At 63.1% G+C, this 20883-nt stretch overlaps 2 protein-coding genes across 2 annotated transcripts; one reads left to right on the forward strand and one right to left on the reverse strand.

The window, feature by feature from the left end:
• Positions 1–6119: 6119 nt before the first annotated feature.
• PLTP (phospholipid transfer protein) lies at positions 6120–12856 on the forward strand. The gene is made up of 15 exons (XM_067553922.1): positions 6120–6235; positions 6541–6640; positions 6990–7118; positions 7463–7618; positions 7751–7814; positions 8218–8281; positions 8522–8613; positions 8832–9005; positions 9139–9198; positions 9412–9576; positions 9799–9866; positions 10104–10146; positions 12083–12146; positions 12235–12311; positions 12590–12856. The coding sequence occupies exons 1-15, from the start codon at positions 6127–6129 to the stop codon at positions 12722–12724; spliced, it is 1500 nt and encodes a 499-aa protein (XP_067410023.1). The 5' UTR covers positions 6120–6126; the 3' UTR covers positions 12725–12856.
• A 666-nt stretch (positions 12857–13522) lies between these two features.
• CTSA (cathepsin A) lies at positions 13523–20579 on the reverse strand. Its single transcript, XM_067553923.1, has 15 exons — positions 20513–20579; positions 20156–20322; positions 19657–19768; positions 19308–19358; positions 18745–18831; positions 18455–18610; positions 17933–18024; positions 16941–17025; positions 16510–16601; positions 16123–16201; positions 15582–15730; positions 15409–15484; positions 15092–15181; positions 14714–14815; positions 13523–14221 (listed from the first exon to the last, which is right to left on the reverse strand). Exons 2-15 carry the CDS (start codon positions 20320–20322, stop codon positions 14138–14140), a joined length of 1422 nt encoding a protein of 473 aa, XP_067410024.1. The 5' UTR covers positions 20513–20579; the 3' UTR covers positions 13523–14137.
• Positions 20580–20883: the final 304 nt, after the last annotated feature.

The following is a 20883-nucleotide window of genomic DNA, read 5'->3' on the forward strand; positions in this document are numbered from 1 at the left end:
TGTCGAGACATGGAGACTCCTGCACTTCCCCCCTTAGTCCGTGTGAGGAGGATGAGTTCTAACCGCAGGGCAACCTGTTCCCAGCCGACGCTCAGGTGTAAACTCCTCCGGCTCTAGAACAGCCTAAACATGCAGCCACAGCCAGTGCCCTTGGGCACTCCGATCTGTCCTGTCACCCAGGCGAGCCTGCCTTTGTGACAGATCTCCCTGACAGCACGTAACACGTCAACATTCGGGTTACTGCCAGTCTGCAAGGACCAGCCACTTACCCCAGGTCAATTGCACTTTGGATCTCACACCAAAAGACAAAGCTTTTAGCCAGTCCTATAGCCAACTCTCTAAAGATTTATTCTGTGGGTAGCGGACATGAGAGGTACTTACAAGGTTAAAGCAGGTAAACGTGTACACACAAACGAGTTCCAATTTCAAGTCTCAACAGTAATAGGAGCAAGCTCTGTAATGGTTCCAGAGGGGTAGCTGTGATAGTCTGTTTAAGCTCTATAACGCCCTTTCAGGCTAAGCCAAGCTCAGCACTTCTGCTTACGCCTAGCAACCCTTGCCCCCGACTCCTAGAAGTTTAATGATACAGTTCCTCCTTCTTAGGGGGTTTTATTCTCTTCCCCACTTCTGCTTTGTGCTGCAAGCTCAGCTGATGGGAGGAATTCACATGCACGACTCATCTACATGGGCATAAACAGCAGACTCTTGTGTCCTCGCTAATGTTCCACTCTAGTCCACTTGGTGTTGCTGGGCCGTCCTTGTCGGGCAGGTCTTAACACCTACTGGAGACCAGCACTTGGCACAAGTTACTGCCCCTCTCCTGGCTGCCGAGTTACACAGGTACAAAGGCTTACAGCGCGAATGCTCCAATATTGCCGTACCCTGCGGGACACCGAGGAGCTGAGTGAGATTAGTGCAGGCAGCCACGCACCAGCATGCAATAGAATCTAAACCCTGAGCACATTCTTACACTGTTAATCCCTCTTTATACAATGCGAACATCCCGGTGAGCCAGGCTGACTCCTGCTCTGGATTTGTCAGTGCTCAGCTGAAGCTGGGGGACCTTGGCTGAGCTGGCACCTGGCGGCCAGCATCACAGTTTGTTCCAGTGGTTAATCTCCTCACTGTTCAAAGCTGTGCCTCATTTCTACTTTGAGTTGCTCTAGCTTTAACTTCCAGCCATTGGTTCTGGTTCTGGTTCTGGTTCTACCTCTCTCTGCTGGACTACAGAGCCCTTTAGCACTGATGGTTTTCTCCCTGTGATCGCTCTGTAATCAACCCTGAGGCCCCATGACACAACAAACATTACTCAATCCCCCATGAAGTGATCTCATCAGCCCCATTTCAGAGAGAGCGGAACTGAGGCTAAGGGTTGTGAAGTGTCCAGGCAGGAGCTCCAGTCAAAGACCCATGGGGCTAGGTGCTGTATGACCACAGAAGGACGGTCCCTGCCTCAAAGAGCTTACAATCTAAGGCCTGATTTACACTAGGAACTCGCATCGGTGTAGCTGTGTCTCAGTGGGGTGAAAAGTCCCCCTCCCCAAGAGCCCCGGCTGTGTCAATCTAACCCCGTGGAGACAGCGCTAAGTCAATGGGAGAATTCTCCTGCTGACCTGGCTCCCGCCCCTCAGGGAGGTGGATTCCCTCTGGCAATGGGAGAAGCCCTCCCATCAACGTGCTGTCTACACTGGCACTGCTCTTGCGGGGTAAGTGTAGACATGCGCTCAGTGTACAAGGAGACAACAGCTCCACACAGACGTGCTGCTGGGGGAGCACCAGCACAGACATGGGCCAGCGTGATAGCCGCGGTCTCAGCCGACCCGCAGCCCAGCCACTGTGAATGTTTTTGGTAGGCTGCACAGCAAAGGCGAGCGCACACACAGGTGTGCACCTGCATCGAGGACCTGGGGATTCCGGGCAGGGCCTGGCCTGGCCTGGCCTGACCTCGGTGGTCAGGGAGGAACTGCAGCGTGTACTTTGCAGGTGGAGGCAGAGCAGGGTGTTCTCTGGAGAGCCCACAGCCAATTGCTGCTGCTGCACTCCAAGCTATTTAGGGTTGTGCAGCCTCTCATTTCGCTAATGCGCACCTTCTGCTCTGCCCCTGTGGTCACAGTCAATGGGCTGCTTTGCTTTTCCTGGCCTGATTGAATTGTTAGATCAGTGGGAGTTTAACACATCGAATTAAAATTTCATACACCCCCCACCTCGAATCTCTCTGCAGGGGCGGCTGAACACCACGCATGGCTCTGCTGCTTCCACTGGACTTTCTGCACAGAAGCAGCTGGGCTTTGGCATGTGTTTCAGCCTCATGCGGCCCGGCTGGGTGGTTTCTCCCTCTCCAAAAGCTATAAACAGAGAGTTAGTCTGCAAATAGCTGGGTGACCAAAGAAGCTTTGAAGTCCTAACAACCGGCCTGTCGGAGTGAGCTGGGGCTGCCAGGGTAGGAGATGGAGAGATGTCGATGATCTCCTCTCCTCCGGGACACACCAAGGGCAATCTTTCCAGCACTGGCTTAGCCAAGATGCTCCATGAAACCACACTGGCATCTCCAGAGCTCCTGGATGCCTGCACTGATTAGTTACACGCCAGGCTCTGAGAAATGCGTATATTCTACATACAACTATTCTAAAGGGATTGTCCAAACACCCCTCACCGATTCTGTCTGCCCTGCACCACGGCGGATCTGTCTCTGGGATCTACTCTGTTCTTGGTGCTTCCCGGCGGGCACCCACGTTTAGCTAATTTCCAGTGCACCAAACACTGAGCACAAATTACCTTGCAACAACTTGGCAAGTCATTGCTTTTCTCGGGCTTTCTCTGGGCCCGGATTCCCGGAGGTCTACCCTACAGCACCACTAGCTGCTTGCTGTTTAGTTTGTAATTCTCCTTTTGTTTATTAGACACAGGCTCAGAGTTTAGGCAACCACACAAGCAGTTACCGCGATGTGTGTGTGTGCCGCAGACATTGCTAGTGAGTGATTTCCAAATACACTTATCCAGCGGCATGTGATACTCATGTGCGGATTAGACAGACCCGTGGGAACATTTGCTTGCACAGGCTTGTGTAAGCATCTGTGGCAAGGAGTAGGATCCCCCCCCCCACCCCGCCCACATGTTGCTTCTCGCAGTGCCAGGGATGCCCCCAGGCTGTGGAAGCTGCACTTGTGTCACTGAAGGAACTAGCCAGGGGCCGTTCCCCGGGAAACCCCAGCTTGGTGGGAGCCTTCCCCAGCGAGGGCCCAGCAAGCGCAGTCAGCGAGCGCTGCTGCCTGGGACAAGTGCGGGGCAGTTCTGGCAGCATGGCTGTTCCTGGGGCCACCCTGGCGACTGCCTCTGGGGGCGTGAAGAACCTCAGCTCTGTCCTTAGCATCGCCCCCGGGCGAAGGGGGAGGTGGGGCTGGGCAGAGCCCCGAGGAAGCTGACTGGGCAGCAGGAGAGCTGAGCCCTAGGCAGCCTCTGGTGGAGTCTCAGCTGTCCAAAGAGCACAGACGGGGGGTGGGTGGCCCTGGCTGTGCTTGGCCAGCCCCGGGCAGGCTGGAGGGCGCCTGGCACGATGTTCCATGAAGCTGACACCCAAGTGCCAGAAGTGATTTTTCTGGCAGGGTTTGTGGTTTGGGAGGGGGGAGGGGGGGGGGGCACAAGCCTTGTGTCACAAGCGAAACAGAGACTGCTAAAACCACGGGATGAATGGCTTCAAATCTGCTTGGGGGGGCCTGCTTTCCATGCCACCCTTCGGCCCGGGCGTGTGCTGTGACTGGCACACACGCTTGCTGCCATTGCATGTGCACACTGAGCAACTGTGTGCCAAGACCGGGCCGGTGGCTGCCTGTGCAGCTCAGTCCCTTGGTGCCCTGGCCAGACGGCCTGCGGGCAGGGATGCTGGCTCTGTGGGCTGCTCTTGGCATGCCGGAGACCCTGCATCCGCTCAGCCGCCGGCTACCTCCCGGCAGCACAGTCTCCTCCCAGCCGGGCGATGAGGAGGGGCAGACAGTGGGATCTATAAAGGCAGGGGAACAAAGCCAGCCCCTGAGAAGCTGTTGGAGCCAGTGGGTCTCTCCTTCCTTCCCTCCCTCCATGTGATTCAGCCTCCCAGCCGCGGGAGAGCCAGGACAAAGTGAGCCCCGAGGACTGTAAGTACAGGACCTGCAGCCGGTATTGTGCAGCCAGGCAAATCCCCTGGCCCAGGAAAGGGAAGTGCCTGTGTAACGAGATGGGGACGTCGTGTGCGGGGGCTGGGGGGGTCCCTAACTTCTTTCCCTGCAAAGAGAAACGGTAGAGAACAGGGAGAGAGAGGGGAGAGGTCTCCATGGAGGGAGGCGAGTCCCTGTCCAGTGCCTGCAGGGATCGCCGACGGCCAGCGCTAGCTAGCCCTGCAGGCTGAAAAGGACCCAGCTCCTGTTCCAACCCAGGAAGGTGCAGAGGGGTGTGTGAGGACCGCACGGCCGGCTGTGCTGCTGCGGGTGCCCCAAGGGGTGGGGGGGATTCCTCACTGCAGAGCTGAGCGTTTCCCCTCTTCCGGCTGTGGGAATGCAGGCTGTGGGGGTGATTGCTACGGCGGGGGTTGGAACGCGTGGGAGGGAGGGAGGCTGTGGTGAGGCAGATGGGGGTGAGTGCGTGTTCATTAGGTGTCCAGCACGGGACGGGGGGCTGGAATGGGATCTCTGGGGCCTGGGGCCCAGCAGCGGGACGGGCTCTCTGGGCAGCCCAGCCTGGTGCCTGTGGTGGGCTGTCGCTAACACCCATTGCTGCACCAGATTTCATCTGCCAGGACGTTTGCAGGGTTCATCAGCACCTGCATGGCCCATCCCAGCCAACAGCCACGGCAAGGATGGGGCCCTTGTCCAGCCCCACCCTCTCCCTGGCCAGCCTGGCCAGTATTGCTGAGGCCCTGACTTGGTTTCCAGAGCCCGCTTGGGTGCAGGGGCTGAGGAGGGAGTCCTGGCCCTGGCCCCTCCGATGGACGAGCGAGCGACCAGCCCACAGTGCCTAGAAGGCGGTGTGAGGGCAGGGGCACGGCTCTGGCCTGGCTCAGCGCCCAGCGGGGGCCAAGGATTCAAGGGGATTTTCAAAGAATGTCAAGCTGCCTAAATCGGCCGGCGTTCAAGCCAGGAGCGCGTGAGGCAGCCAAGGGGAGGCAGGGGCGACGTGGCAGCTTCGCCAGGGGCCAGCTCACGAGCCCTGCGCCCCGGGGGCGCCTGCCAGGGTGCGGGAATGTCTCCCAGCAGGAGGCCAGGCCCCGCCTGCTCCAGGCCCTGCGGGGCCGACCTGCCCAAAGCCCCGGCAGCGCGGCAGCCCCTGGGCAGGAACTGAGCCTGGCGGGCACACGAAGGGCGGCACCGGGACCCAGCCGCTCTGCTCCGCCTTGAACCTGCTTCCACTGCCTCCAGGCCACCTCTGGGGGAGCCAGACCCCTCCCCCAAACCCCTCGGGGGGCTGGTGCCCCCATCCTGCTCTTGGGAAGCAGCTGGGACGAGCCAGTTGCTTTGCTGCCCGGGCGCTCCGAGGGCCTGGCTGGGCACGAACTCCGCCCCTGGCTCCCGCTGCAGGTGCAAGGCCGGGGTGGGGGTGCAGGGCAGCCGGCTGGGGCGGTGCTGCGGCACCCCAGCCCGCCAGGCGCGCAGCATCAGCCTCGCCCCACACGGCCGGGCAGGGCAGCGGGCGGGAGCTCGCTGTCAGCTTCAAGCAGCGGCACTTTGACCTTCGGTCCCCCCATTTGCCCCCAGCCCCCCATCGCCGCCCCCTGCCCAGCTGCTGCTGCCCTTGCCCCTCTGCTCCCGCGGCCACCCTGCCCCAGGGGTTACTCTGTGGGATGTGCACTGGGGGACCCTGGAGGCCCCAGGTGGGGGGTGGGGCTGCGTGGCAGTGGGGCCTGGGGGCCCACCGAGAGCTCGTGGGTCAGGAAGCTTGTGGCCAGGGCCAGCCAGAGGGTGTCCTGAAGGCAGCGTCAGGCAGGAAGTCTGCAGGGCTCTGGCCTGGCGAGGGGGTGGGGGGCAGAGTGTCTGGGGCAAGCAAGGGATGGCAAGGGCCTAGGAGACCGTCTCCACCCCTGCTGCCGGAGCCCGCCTGGGGGGCCGGCTCAGCTGGCCCCGTGACCCTGCTCTGTTCCCCTCCAGGCGGAGACGTGCAATGGCTGCGTGCAACCTCCTGCTCCTGCTGCTGCCATGGCTGGTGGCTGCCGTGACAGCCGCTGTCCCCGGGTGCAAGATCCGCATCACGGCCAAGGGCCTGGCGCTGGGTAAGGAGCTGGCGGTGCAGCCCCGCAGGTGGCCCCGGCTCGGGCTGTGCCCGCTGTGCTGGGCTCCCCGCCATGGGACGCGCCCTGCTGCTGGTGCTGAGCCGGCGGGGTGAGGACCGGGGGGCTGCGCTCCTTAGCCCACCCTGAGCCCCCGCGGGGCTGGGCCAGTCTGGCCCGTTCACATACGTCCAGGCTGCCAGGGCCGGGAATGGCCTGGGCTGGCCGGTGCCGTGGGAGCGAGCTGGGGGCGGGAGGGCCTCCCGGGGAGCCAAGGCCGGGCAGATAAGGCGGCTGTTGTTTTGCAGTGAAGCAGGAAGGGCTGCGCTTTGTGGAGCAGGAGCTGGAGCACATCAGCATCCCTGACCTGCACGGGAAAGAAGGGCAATTCCAGTACAACATCAGCGGGTCAGTGAGCGCCGCGGGGAGCTGCCTCTCTGCACCTCCCGCAAGGTCCCACACGCCCTCTGGGCACCAGCAGCACCGGGGGGGGGCGGCAGGGCCCGGGCGGGAGGGGCCTGGTGCAGCAGTGTGTGCAGTGGGGCGGCTGGGCCTGCAAAGGGGCAGGTGGCAGCAGGTGGGTGTGGCTGGGGGGCTGGCGGAGGGGGTAGCGCTGGGCTGGTGCAGCCCCGCAGGGCCGGGGTTCGGCTGTGACGCCGCCCGGGGGCATCTCCCGTTGCTCAGCTCACGGCCACAGCCAGGGCGGCGAAGCTGAGCTAGCGACACAGGGGGGGCTGACGCCGCCTGCACCCCACAGGGTGAAGGTGACGGAGCTGGACCTGGCGCTCTCCAGCCTGCACTTCCAGCCCCAGCAGCACCTGGCCTTCAGCATCAACAACGGCTCCATCAGCCTGCGCTTCCGGCGCCAGCTGCTCTACTGGTTCTTGTGAGCTACAGCCACCCCAGCGCGGGTGGGACCGGCCCCTCTGCCCTCCCCAGCGCGGGTGGGACCGGCCCCTCTGCCCTCCCCAGCGTGGGGTCGGCTCCTCTGCCCCCTGCCCCTCCCCCAGCATGGGGTGGGTCCCAGGGTCCCTCCCCCCCCAGCTCAGGGTCGGGTCCCGGGCCCCCTCCCTGTCCCCCCGTCCCTCTAGTCATTGGGCTCAGAAACTCACCCTGACATCCACCTTCAGGGTCTCGACCCCACAGCACTGGGCTGGTCTCTGGGCTTCCCTCGGGCAGTGGCTCCCCTGCGTCCCTGCCGCTGACTTGCTTCCACCCTTCGCTTCCCAGCTACGACATCGGCTCCATCAACGCCTCTGCCCAAGGCGTCAACATCCGCACCGTGCTGAAGCTGTCCATGGACAAGGCTGGGCGCCTCAAGATCTCCAACATCAGCTGTAACGCCTCCGTTGCCAGGATGCAGACTGGCTTCACGGGCACGCTCAGGTACGGCCCGGGCGCCGCCGGCCCCCCCACCACTGGCCAGCAGCTCCGTCGCCCCCGCACACGCCCCACGAGCCAGGAGGCTGTCCCCAGCGGGCGGGCAGGGCTTTGAGGGCTGTGATTCTGTCCCCACAGGAAGGTCTACGAATTCCTGTCCACCTTCATCATCCCCGGACTGCGCTTCCTTCTCAACCGGCAGGTAGGGCCAGGGGCAGAGCCGTGCCCGTGGTGCCGGGGGCAGGGGCCGACAGCGGCATGCAGCACAGCACCCTGCCCTGCGGTCAGCGGGGGCCGGGGCTGCGGGGCGGCTGCGGGGGGTGCAGGCAGAGCCGGGGGGAGGGAGGCTTGCACCTGCACCCTGCCTGGGGAGGGGCTGGTGCTTTCACTCCGTCCCGGTCAGGGGCCCTGCTAGGTCTGTCCTGCCGCACCAGCTCCTGGAGCATGAGGACACCATTCCCGGTTCCCACTGGGCCCCTTGGCAGGGGAGCAGCCCCGGTGGAGGCTCCGGTGGAGGCTAGAGGGACAGATCAAGCCAGGGCCGCCTGCACCCTGCCCGTCCCCTGGCCCCCCCGACCCGGCCCAGCCTGTGGTGTCTGTTTCAGATCTGCCCAGCGCTGAATTATGCGGGGCTGGTGCAACTGAACTCACTGCTGGACACGGTGCCAGGTGAGTCTCGTGCGCTGGGCGCGGGTGGGGCGCGAGGGGGCCTGGCGCTCCCATGCCCAGGTCCAAGCTGGGGGTGGGGGGCAATGGCTGCAGCTGTGGGACCAGGCTGGGTCCCGGCGCCGCTCTGCTGGGGCAGTTTGGGGGCAGGACTGCGTGGGGGCAGGGGAGGGCAGGCGGGAGTCCTGGCTGGGTGGAGGTCAGGCCTCGCCAGCCGACTGACCCCGCCGTCCTTGGGCGCAGTGCGGAACCAGGTGGACGACTACGTCAGCATCGATTACTCCCTCCTCAGCGACCCCACTGTCTCCGCCGACACCCTCGATCTGGACTTCAAGGTAATGGGGGGGGGCGGGGGAGCCACTGGGCCAGGTCCTAGGATGCCACGGCTCCAGGGGTGCCCGGGGTCAGGCCCGCCATGCGCGCTGATGCCAGTCAGGTGCACGCCAGGCGCAAAGCCGGGTCTGCAATGGCTCAAGTGCCTGGGGAGCTTGTTCCGCGGTGGCTGGGGTGGGGATGGGCGGCCCGGGGACTCACCTCCCTCTGTGCTGCCCAGGGGATGTTCTACCACCACGGGTCGAACGAGACGCAGGTGAACCAGGCCGTGGCCCCGGTGATCAAGGAGATGGACCGCATGGTCTACGTGGCCTTCTCCGAGTACTTCTTCAACTCAGCCATGGATGCCTACTTCAAGGCCGGGGTGCTGAGCAAGGAGATCGGGGGAGAGGAGGTGCGGGGGAGGGGACGCGGGGCTGGGGATGGGGGGGAGGGGCCGGGCGTGCGGATCGGGGGCGGAGGGGTGGCGTACCAGCACTGCACTGGGGGATGATCTCCGCACCCAGGACGGTTCCTCGTTGTTTCAGGTGCCCAAGGACCTGGCGGTTTTGCTGAGAGCCACGTTCTTCGGAAGCATCATCATGCTGGTGAGAGCTGTGGCCGTGGGGCAGGGGTCCCCTGGGAGGAGCCCGTTCCACGTAGGGGTGCAGCTCCTTGCAGAGGGGTGGGGCTGGAGGGGCTGTGTGGGCCCCGGCCCCAGGAGGGTGCTAGCGAGAGGAGCCAGCTGCCTTCAGAGACTCGGCTCAGCGTCGGTGCCACCTCCTGCCCTGCCCCACTGACCCCCCGCTGTCTCCCGGCAGAGCCCCGCAGTGGTGGACGCGCCCCTGAAGCTGGTGCTGCAGGTGTTGACTCCCCCAGTCTGCACCATCAGACCCTCGGGCACCTTCGTCTCAGTCACCGCCATCATGAACATCTCCCTGGTGCCCGCCAACCACTCTGAAGTCCAGCTCTCCAGCATGACCATGGTGAGCTGCGCCGGGGCTGCCCACAGGGGGGAGGGACCCAGCCCTCCCAGGCCCCACGGGGGGCACCTGTTGCAATTCCTGCTGCAGAGCAGAAGCTGGGCACTGGGACAGGGCAGCCAGTGAAGCTGCTGCTGCTGCTGCGAACGGGCAGGGTGGGGGAGCTGGGCTGTCTGCCCCATGGGGTGGGGCAGTAATGGGGCTGTGGCTTTGTCTCCCCTGCAGGAGGCCAAGCTGAATGCCAAGGTGTCTCTGCGGGGGAAAGCGCTGCGGGTGCACTCGGACCTGAGAAGGTAACTCCCATCCCTGGGCCTGTGAGCCCCTCGCTGGGGCGTCTGGGCAGCCCAGGGCAGGGGCAGGAAGCCAGTGCCCGTCCGTGCCTGCAGCATGCAGAGGGCCTGGGCGCAAGGTCTGAGGCAGCCAGGGAGCTGGGCTGCGGAAGGCATGTCCTGCCTGGGTCACGTGCCTGTGTGTGGGTGTGGGCCCCCCCGGCTCACAGCGCTCTCTCTCTCTCTCCCCTCCCCATGCAGGTTCCGTATCTACTCCAAGCAGTCGGCACTGGAGTCCCTGGCGGTGAGTGGGGCAGCCTGGCCTGCATGGCCCCTGGAGCCCAGGGAGTCAAACGGACGGGCCCGATCCAGCCTGCTGCCTGTTTTCATTGGGTGACCCTGGTTCTCATCTTATGGTGAAAGGGAAAATTTCGCTTCCCTCTTCACGTTCGCCACACCATTCCTGACTTGACAGCTCTCTCATCCCCCCGCTAGTCAGCTCGTGTCCAAGCTGAACAGTCCCAGTCTTTTCAGTCTCTCACATATGGAATCTAATCCCGTTTGCTGCCCTTTTCCGGTCGATCTCTCTCTTTTGGATGGGGCCACCAGGTCTGCACGCAGTAGCCACGGTGAAGGTGTACCATTGATTTAAACAAGGGCATTAGTACAGTCACTCTCTAGGGCAAAGGCTTTCTGAAAGTCCAAGTGCACTATCTCCACCTTGTCTCCCTCCAATAATTCTAGTAGATTGGTGAGGTATGATTTCCCTTCACAAAAACCATGTGACCCTTCAGCATACTGTGTTCATCTGTGCCTCTGCTATTCTGGTCTCTACTATAGTTCAGCCAGTTTGCCTGGTACTGAAGTTAGGCTAACGGGGCTGTAATTGCTGGGATTGCCTCTGGATCCCATTTTAAACCTCAGTGATACAGTAGCTATCTGCCAACCATCGCTAGAGGGGCTGAATTAAGCAACAGATTGCATAGCAGAGTCAGTAGTTCTGCACTTTCACATTTGAGTTCCGTCAGGCCTGGTGGGTAAATACCAGCAGATCCTGGTGATTCATTGCCATTTAATGTATCAGCTTGTTCCAAAACCTCCTGTACTGACACCTCAGTCTGGGACAGCTCCTCAGACCCGTCACCTAAAAAGACTGGCTCAGGTGTGTGACTCGCCCTCGCAGCCTCTGCAGCGAAGAGTGATGCGAAGAATTCATCTCGCTTCTCTGCAACTGGCCTCCCTGACTTCTTCTGGAGCAGGGCTGGAGCAGCAGCCAGCCCCTCCCCAGTCACCCCTGCTGCTGCAGGTATTTTTAGTAAGAGTCAGGGACAGGACAGAGGCATCCCTCAATTTTTGTTTATTGCCCACGACCTGTCCCTGACTTTTACTAAAAATACCCGTGACAATCTTAACCTTCGTTCTCCCGTGGCCCCGCTGATTGCTCTGCACACTTCCTGCTTCTCTGCACTGAGACGTTTGCTGGCTTTGTGACTTTTGCTAGTTCCTCTTCAAAGTCTTTCTTGGCCTGACTAACTAAACGTCTCGCCTTGCCTTGCCTTGCCAGCAGTTCTGCTCCTTTCTGTTTTCCTCGGTAGGATTTGACTTCCACTTCGTACAGGAGACCTGGTTGTCTGCAGCCCCCTTCGACTCTGCTCTGTACCTAGGGGGCCATGTTTTGTCCTGGGTTGTTTGTGGTACACATTTAGTGTGAGCAGCCAGCAGTGTTTTTAAAGTTTCCACCCAGCTTGCCCTCATTTCACCCCTGACTGCTCCTTCTACTTTCCATTGCACTAGGCGCCTTGTTTGTGAGGAGTTCCCCCTTGTGAAGGAGATGCTGCTGTGGGGGGTTTTGGAGGTATTTTCCCACCTCCCAGGATGTTCACTTCTGTGACAGGCTGGTCGCCGTTACAGAGCAGTGCAGTGAGGTTCACCTCCAGGAGCAGATCCTAGCCACACTCGGCACTAACTCAAGAGCTGCCTCTCCCCCGGCGGGTTGCAGGACTAGCGGCTCCCGGAAGCAGCCAATCCCCACCTCAAGATGTTTTGTCTAGCCCAGCCCGCGGGGAGAGGCTCCCGGCCCTGTGCAGATAGTTGAAATCCCCCCTTTGGGCTGGGTTTTCTGGGTTTGAGGAGACCAGAGCGGCGGGCAGGCCCCTCCCAAGGGCAGCAGTGCAGAGGGGGAGGCAGCCGTGGGGCTGTGCAGACCAGCCCAGCGCTGACCCTTGCCTCTCTCTCCCCAGCTGTTCCCACTGCAGACCCCGCTGAAGACACTGCTGCAGCTGATGATCATGCCCATACTGAATGGTAGGCGCTGGCGCTGCCAGGGGCTGGGCTGGGCTGGGCACGACTGGCCCCAGGGCATCATTCAAACAGCCCCTTTTCTTTTCTGCAGAGAGGACAAAGAAGGGGGTCCCGATCCCGCTGCCTGAGGGCATGGACTTCACCAAGGAGGTGGTCACTAGCCATGCGGTACGTGGGCCTGGCGGGACTGGCAAAGCACCTGCAGCCAGGGGGGAGGGAGGGGGGTGAGACAGTCTTGCAGGCCCCACCCTCAGACCCAGCGTAACTTTCCAGGGGGCCTGGGGGGCACATAGAGCGTGGGGCCCTGGGTGCAATCCCGAGTACTCTACACCCCCCAGCCCAGTCAGGTTGCAGCCCTGGGGCCCCAGCAGAGAGGGAGACGAGGCGCCTGGGGGGCATTGGTGAGGCCGTGCCTGTGCTAAAACTCCTTCCCTTCTCCCCTGCAGGGATTCATCACTGTGGGGGCAGATCTCCATTTCTCCAAAGGGCTGCGGGAGGTGATTGAGAAATACCAGCCGGCCCCGTCCCCCAGAGCCAGCCACCCGCAGAGCCCCAGCACAACGGCCCCACCCGCGCTCTAACCCCTCACGGCTGATTGTCTGTACCCCCCCAGAGCCAGCCCACCCCAGCCTTCGCTAGAAAGCAGCCCCCGCTCAGGCTGCGCCGGCAGGAGCCCTGGCTACTGTTACACTAATAAACAGGGTTAGACGCTGGCTGGGCAGTTCGGGCATCACTGGGGGGTGGTGCAGGGGGCCCTGCTAGAGCCCAAGGTGGGCTCCAGGGGCAGCAGAAGTGGGCCAGGCCTGGCCAAGGTGGGGGAAGGGGAGATGTAGTCCTTTGAACCCAGAGTCTCTTGCCTGACAACCATCAGCCTGGGGAGCTAGTTTCTGCCCCCCACCTCGGCCCAGGAGGGAAGAGGGCAGAGCCAGGGCTGAGCCTGCTGGAAGCCCAGCTGCCGCCTCTGCTCTCAGTACAGGCCCCTGCCGCCTGCTGCAGGCTGCCCTGGCCCAGGAGGAAGTCCGCATGGCAGCTACTGCGCAGGCTTTGCCTGCAGTTGCCAGCAGCAGCCTGGGGCCGGGGGCAGGCCCAGCCTGAGTAGGGGTGCCGGGGAGCACAGGGCCAGGCTGGGGCAGAGGTGAGGTCCCAGCCCCACGTGCCTCACAGGAAGGGCTAAGAACGTGCAGGGGGCAGAAGCTGCCCCCTGAAGGTCTCCTCCCTGGACTGGGGATCTGCATCACAGCTGATCCAGCCAGCTTGTATTTCTTCCCCTCCCCCTACCCTTCGCTCAAGGGGTGGGGGGTGTATAAACATGCAGGGGCTGGGCCCTGGCCCCATGAGCTGGGGCTGGGGAGACGTGCAATGAGCAGGAGGACGCAGGGTCAGCTGTGACAGTTTATTGCAAGCACCAGGGAGCAGGCCCGGTCCCATGGAGTGAGCAGGGGCAGGGCCAGGCTCATCTTCATTTCACACCTCCTTCATTCGGACACACCCCTGAGAACTTCCCTAGGCAGAGCGAGAGGCAGGCCTGGCCGCACCGCAGCCCTGCTGGCCTCGGGCGAGGAGGGTTTCCTCCCAGAGCAAGCGACTGCCTGAGCCAGCCCCAGGGGATAGGTGCAGGGGCCTGGGAGCGGAACAAGGAGCCGGGGTGGTGCTGTTCCACCACCAGGCCCGAGGGCAGCTCCCAGCGCTAAGATGGGGAAGGCAACCCAGCCCCAGGGAGGTAAAGGCTGCACTGCCTGCAGCCCGGAGGAGCTGGGGCCTACTACCCCCACGCGCCCAGCCTCAGCACCCCTCTGCCCACACCCCAAGCAGCCCGTAGCCGGGGAGCGGTAGGAACGGCCCCTCATCTGCTCCAGCACCCCCAGGTTTTGCCCCTGCCCCGGGGAAAGCCAGTGTCTGAGGCAGGTGGAGGAACGAGAGGCCCTCGGGCCGCAAGCAGCAGCCGGGCGAGGGGAAGGGGAGGAGCTGCGCCAGGCAGCCGGGCAGCCCCACGCTCAGTACGGCTGCTGTTTGATGAAGCGGCTGAACATGGTGAAGGCAGCTTGCGGCTGGTCCGTGGGCACCATGTGGCCGGCTCCCTGCGGAAGACAGGTGAAGGCAGCGGGTCAAGGGCGGCCACGCAGGGCTAAGGCAGCAGGGTGAGTGGCTGCCAGCCGCTCTGAGCCAGAGCGAAGCAGGTCCCTTCCCCGGGGACTCACCCCCCCCCCTCCCCACACCGCTCCCAGCTCCCCCTGCAGCTGGCCCACACACACTCCTGCCTGCCCTGGGCCCAGTCCCAGCAGCTGAGGCCACAGCTCCAGCCCCCTGGCATCTGCTGCCCTGGGCCAGCTCAGGGGAGGCAGCAAGTCATCAGGCCCCTGCCATAGCACAGGCGCTGGGGCCTCGAGCACCTGCAGGAGGATGAAGGCAGGGAGGGCCAAGGGGCCCTGCCCCCTCATTGCCAGCTAGGGATTGCCTGGGGCAGCTCTGCTCCTGACTGCTGCTCTGAACACGGTGCCTGCAGCTGCAGGGCCCAGCACTAGCTGCATCCCTGGCCCCCCTCCCGCCCCGGCCGGGGGGGGACGTGTTACCTTGATGGTGAGGAAGGCAATGTTGGTGTATTCCTTCACAAAGCCCCCGATCTGGTCATCTTCCCCGTCATTATACAGCCAGGGCCGGCGGGTCACCTGCACCTGGAACCAGAGCCAACCCCCTTAGCACCAGCCTGGCCATCCACAGGTGTCTTCCAGGACCACGCTCCCAGGGTGGGGCAGTCTGCAGCCCGTGACACTCCGCCCCCAGGACTGGGGCATTGGCTGATGGTTTTATGCCGACCTCTGTCAACACAGCAATCCAGGCCCGGAGCTGGTGGAGACCCCCCCAGTGCCCAGTTGCACAGACCCTCCCACTGACTCACGCGCTGGAGCAGCCACCCTCCCGCTGTCCCGGGCTCCCCCCACCCCCTTTACCTTCTGGCGCAGGGAGTCCACAAACCACTCGTCCCCCAGGAAGTTGCAGGCCATGTCGACATCGCCATTGTACACCAGGATGCGGTATTTCTGCCGAGAGCACAAGGGCGGTCAGCCAGGCCGGAGGGCAGCAGGCACCCAGGGGCGTGAGCTGGGGGAGGGCTCAGCACCAGCCTGTCACACACACGCCATGGTAGGCGAGGCTCAGGGGCTGCACCCGCAGCCAAGACCCAGCTCCAGTAACTGACCACGCCTCCCCGAGAGCCCCCAGCAAAGGGGCCAGGCCCAGGCTGGTGTCTGAGCCCCCCCCCACTCACCATGGTGCCAAGCAGCTTGAGGTACTGGTTGTCCACGGTCATGTACTGCCGCTTGTAGTTGTGGTTCACCTCCGAACTGCGAAGGAACAGGCAGGGTTACACTGGCAGAGACCCCACCCCAGCCAAGGCCTGGCCAGGAAGCAGCCTCCTCTCCAAGCCAGAAGCGTCCCCACCTGCATATATACCACTCAGGAGCCTCCGGCGCGATGTGCAGAGCCTTCCTCACTTGCGGGGAGTTCAGGTAGGTGCTGGAGGCCGTGGAGTTGGTGCAGGGGGGTTCCAGCTTAACCGCTTTATTGGCAGCTGGCATCCGGAGCAGATTCTGGGAGGGAGAAATGCTGCAGCAGTGGGGCAGACCCGACTGCCCCCAACCCCTGCACAACCCCTGCGGCAGGGACAGTTAGCTTCCCCTGCCCACGCCCACCATGGGCAGCAGCACAGGCTGGCCGGAGCAGATACCAGCCGCAGAGCTTGAGAGACCCTGCCTTCTCCTGCAGCCGTTACACCAGATCAGCCTCTCAGGCTAGCACTGCAAGTGGCATCTGGCATTGGCCACCTCCGAAGACAGGACACTGGACTAGATGGACCATTGGTCTGCCCCAGTCTGGCTGTTGTCCCAGGGCAGCATGCTCCTCATGAGAAGGGCTCCCCCTGAGCTGGGCAGGCAGGCGCCCATTCCCCACACCCCAGGGAGCAGGAGCCCAGGACACTCACCTGCCTCCAGGAGTATCTCAGGGGCTGCCAGATGAAGGAGCTGCCCAGGTCATGGCTGACGATCTGGTCCTGATCATACCTGCATCCAGGGCAAGAGCAGCCTGAGTACCAGGGTCAGAGAGCCCCACCCATCACTTGACCTGGTTCCCCTTCCAGGGCAGAATCTATTAGCCTAGGCCATGGGGCAGGCACCCTGCTGAAGACAGCCCCAGACAGCAGCAGGGCCACCCCAGTCCAAAGCCCTTCCCTTGGCCAGCAAGGACCAATCTGGAACAGATGGGCAGACTGCACCCCTCCCACCTGCCAGTCAGCACAGGACTCTGGCAGTGCAGATCTCACCAGACCCAAGCCCGGAACCAGGAGAGGCGCTGGAGCAGCTGTTCCTACCTGTAGCTTCCTGGGACGCCACCAGCACACGGGGCATAGAGGTTGTAGATGTTCAGGCCCGACTCCTCCACGATGCGGATCATCTCTTCCATCTGGAAGAAGCCACGTGGGTTGGACTCCAGCAGGCACGTTACAGCAACTCATGGCTCAGGCGCTACCATGGTCTGCTGGGTGCTGACCGATTCAAGGAGCTGCCATGGGCCCAGCTGTCCCTTTAAACCCTGCCCTTGGATCCAACACCCCATGGAAGCACACCAGTTCAAAAAGCCAGGGCAAGGACCCTGCTGCTGGCGCAGAACCCACCACGGTGCAGTGATCAGCCCCGGACCCGGCTACGCCCTGGGGAGCGGTGCAGAACACCTCGTGGCCGGTTGTAGCAGTGTCCCCGGGCACGCTGCCACCTCCCCCAGGGCTTCCTGGCCAATACTCACCCGGAGTGTGCAGTTCAGGTTGGGGTTGTTATGGAAGTTGCATTTCCCCTGGGAGCAGCAGAAGTTCTGCAGATCCGTCCATAGCCTGGAACAAGAGACCCCGTGAGACCCCACCACCATGGTGCAGGGAAGAGCAACGCAGCAGGCTGGGGCATGAAGCCACCAGCGCTTAAGCTCCAGTTACTACCAAGAGCTGCTGCACGTCTCTGCCACACGGGACCCATGCGCACATCGCACGGGTCCTGCTCTTCAAAGGCACACAGGACACCCAAGAACCCAACGCTCTGGGCTGACAACCACGACAGGCAACTCCACTCCTCAGCCACAAGGGAGCTGCCCCAATCAGGGGAAAGCAGGAGACAGAGCTGCCTGGGGGCTGGCCCCAGACTGTGGGACAAGCTCCCCCAGGAACGAGAGTCCACCCCAAACCTCCCCAGCTCCTGCTCCCGTGCCAGGCGCGCTGCTCCCACCGGCCTTCTCCAGTGTAGACTGAGCAGCACAGCCACGGAACCAAACCTGAACAGCCCCGCCACTGCACACAGCCCTGCCCCGGAGGAGAGCAGTGCCACAGGCCATGCCAACAGCTGCCAGGTGCCCGTCACATCCCTGGCTGCGCACCCAGAGCGCGCTCAGGCAAGCAGAGATGAGGGTGGGAGGAGACCCATGTAGCACAGAACGGACGCCCCACTCCCACCAGCAAGGCCTAGCCCTGGGGCTAGGGGCCAGGCCTCCGTGCGCTTTCCTCACAGCAGATCCCTTTCCCTAGGAAAGGAACTGGCCTGCTGCTGCCCCAGCTGTGCCAGGGGGTGCAGAGCTCCCAGGGCAGCACCCGGGCAGGAGAGGCTGGACAGAGCAGAAAATAGCTACCAGCTGGTGGCCGGACTCCCCCCCCCGATATGCACTACGCCGAGTCCCATTTCGCCATCCGAGTGCTGGGAGGGCAGCACCCTCTAGCTGCGACCCAGGCGCCCACAGCCCCAGCCCACACTTACCGGGTTCCCAGGAGGCCGTGGTAATAGGCAAAGTAGACCAGGGAGTTGTCATTGACCTCGTAAGAGGAGAGGCCGTTTCCCACGGCGAGACCCTAGAACACAGCATGCAGCACTTAGCTTGCTGCGCACTCCCAGCCCCAGGGAGCAGTGACCCAGGCACCTGCTGAGCAGGAAGTGGGTGTTCGGGTGGGGAAGGGGAGTTGGCCAGGACACCAGGACCCCTACAAACCCCACACCGGAGATGGACAGCTCAGAGCACGGTTTAACATCCCCCAGCACGGACACAAAGCCATGGGGAGAGACCTTCCAGCAGAGAGGAGCGTGTCCCCGGGACAGGAATCTCCACTGAGGCCATCAGTTCCCTCCCCCTGCTCTGCCCGCTCTCCCTCGAGCTCAAGGACTGACCCATGTTACAGCATGCAGATGCAGGAGGAAAGAGGGTGGCTAGTGGGATTCACATGGATGCCCCTTCTCCCCACAACATGCTCCAGCGAAGGGGGTCTGAGCCTGCACGTCTCTTACCTTCAAGTTGATGCTGGAATCCTGCATCACCCACTCCGCCAGCGTGGGTATATAAATACCAGCGTAGCTCTCCCCGGTGAGGAAGAACTCATTCTTGCTGTACTCTGGGAAGAGGCGGAAGAACTCCTTCAGGGCCAGGTAGTTGTCGTGGGCCACCTGCAAGCAGAGAGGAAGCTGAGCCAGGCTGTGCTGCAGGCACCCCAGGTCTGGAACCAGCTCCTTACTGCAAGAGATGGGCCAGTAACGGGGGGCACACATGTCACTGCCAGCAGCCCCAGAACCTGACTCACCTGTGTGTCGTTAGTGGCATAGTCTTTGTCATCAGAATAGGAGAAGCCGACGCCTACTGGGGACTCCAGGTACAGCATGTTGGCAATCTGCAGAGACAGCAACAGTTCACACAAGGATAACAGGTAACAGCCAAGACCTCCACTCGGAGGATCTGAAGGTGCCACGTTAGATCCGTGTACCAGCTCCATCTCTAGTCGGGACAAGACAGGCTGACCGTAGCACCTGCTAACACGGTCAGGTTACAGCCCAGATCTGACTAGTTTCAGGTGTTTGCTAGAACCGGCTGGCCAACTCCCTAGCACCACAGCTCTATGTCCTAGTGTAGACACAGCCTAGGAGGCCAGAGGGAGGGGAATAAGGGAAAACCCTACCAGAGGCTCCATTTCTATGGGAGAATTGCAGGCCAGGCCTAGGGCCTGCCTCCCTCCCTCTCACCCCACTGTGCACAGGGCCCAGCACCCTCCTTGGCCTGCACAGCTGTTGCAAGGTGCACAGGAGGGGCCATTCCACTGCAGTGGTGAGGGTGGGGGAGACGGTCCCTTGCAGGAAGCCAAGTCCATACCTTATTCCAGGAATAGGCATTGTACTGCAGGGTGCTCCCATCCGGCTGGATCTGAGAAAGGAAAAGCCTCTGTTACTGTGACAGAAAAAGCAATGCAGGAGCTGCACCTACGGGCCAGCTAGCCTGTCCCCCTTGGAGGTAGCAGCAGGACCATCTCTGACTTGGTGCCTAGGACCAGCGAGGTTCAGGAGGCAATGAGGTTCCCCTCCCTGCAGTTACAGCCCCGTCACTGCCAAGCCTCAGAGGGAGATTGCTCCCAGCAAGCCAGAGAATGGGCATGTATGGGCAGGGGGTAGGTCAGACTGAAGAGAGGGGGTACTGACCAGACTGAAGAGGGGGGGGTACTGACCGTGAAGGGGCCATGCTCTGTCAATAAGCCGGACATGGAGCTGCAGCCAGGTCCCCCGTTCAGCCACAGCACCAGAGGGCTGCTCTCAGGGTCGCTCTGAGCCTCCAGAAACCTGTGGATCAGCGATACTTCAGTGGTTCAGGAGCTGAATTAGCAACCAGCCTTCCTCAAAAGAGCCCCACTTGTGTGAGCACCTGGGTTCGTTCACCATCGCCCCGCATGCTCCCAGCTGGGCAGAACGTGCCTGTTCTCACGGCCACAGGAGTGATCCAGCCAGTCTGGTATCAGCTACAGCTGGCCAGCAAGACAGGAACCGCCGCCCGCCAGACCGCCTCTGAAACCCGCCTTTCCCTGCCCGGGGCTGCCCCTCGGTCCGAGGATCACGGCGCTCGGCAGACGGGCCCAGCCCCCCATGCCCGCTCTGGGGTCGGCGGGGCAGCAGCGGGAGGCAGCGTCTTTGCCCGCGGCCGGCCGGGAGCAGGGCCCGGCCCGCACCTACCAGTAGTGCAGGTGCTTGTGCGCGCCGAGCTGCAGGTAGCCCGAGAAGTGGCGGAAGGCGGGCTGCTTGGCCAGCCCCGGCAGGTAGGTCACCTCGTCGGCGGAGGGCGCAGCCCGGCCGCGGCAGGCCGCCAGCAGCAGCAGCGCGCAGAGCGGGACGGGCCCCATCTGCGGGAGGAAGGAGGAGCAGAGTCACGCGGGGCGGCGGGACCGGACCGGACCGGACCGGACCGACCCGACCCGACCCGACCGACCCGCCCGGACCCCCCGGCAGCCACACGAGCGGCGGCTCCCCGCGCCCGCAAGCCGGGCCCGACCGGGAAGCACGGCACGGCACGGCTCCCGACCCCGCTCTCACCTCCCGGCAGCTCGTTCCCCGAGACGCCTGCTCGAGCAGCCACGTGACTGCCGCTCATATGAGCACTGGGGCCCGTCAGGTGACGCGGGGCGCAGCTGATCCCTGCGGGGGCGGGGCCAATCCCGAATTGAGCCAATCACAGCCCGGCGGGGCGGGGGGAATGGGGGTGCGGCCGGACCCGCCCCGCCCCGCCCCTCCCATCACGCCTCTGCCGCTGAGCAGCCGCTGCGGGGCCGGGCCCTGGGGCCCTGGAGCCGAGCCAGGCCGGCGGGGGGAGGCGGGCCCGGGGCTCGCAGGTGGCGGGAAGCGAAGCGAAGCGGGTCTGGCCGGGCCGGTGGCGGGGCCGCACGCTGCGGGGTCTCGCTGTGGCT

The sequence above is a fragment of the Emydura macquarii genome, unplaced genomic scaffold (genome assembly GCF_026122565.2).
Source record: "Emydura macquarii macquarii isolate MOO-44397 ecotype Brisbane River unplaced genomic scaffold, CSIRO-AGI_Emac_v2 contig_1483, whole genome shotgun sequence".
Classification (NCBI taxonomy): domain Eukaryota; kingdom Metazoa; phylum Chordata; order Testudines; family Chelidae; genus Emydura; species Emydura macquarii.

Bases quoted from the DNA above. Each gene is read 5' to 3' on its own strand.
- CTSA (XM_067553923.1), bottom strand. From the start codon at position 20,322: ATGGGGCCCGTCCCGCTCTGCGCGCTGCTGCTGCTGGCGGCCTGCCGC. The intron at 18,025-18,454 runs GTAAGAGACGTG...GCTGTGTTCTAG, and splicing joins ATTCCAGCATCAACTTGAAG to GGTCTCGCCGTGGGAAACGG. The intron at 14,816-15,091 runs GTAAAGGGGGTG...CTCTGGTTCCAG, and splicing joins TGGACTCCCTGCGCCAGAAG to GTGCAGGTGACCCGCCGGCC.
- PLTP (XM_067553922.1), top strand. From the start codon at position 6,127: ATGGCTGCGTGCAACCTCCTGCTCCTGCTGCTGCCATGGCTGGTGGCT. The intron at 8,614-8,831 runs GTAATGGGGGGG...TGTGCTGCCCAG, and splicing joins CCCTCGATCTGGACTTCAAG to GGGATGTTCTACCACCACGG. The intron at 9,577-9,798 runs GTGAGCTGCGCC...TCTCCCCTGCAG, and splicing joins AGCTCTCCAGCATGACCATG to GAGGCCAAGCTGAATGCCAA.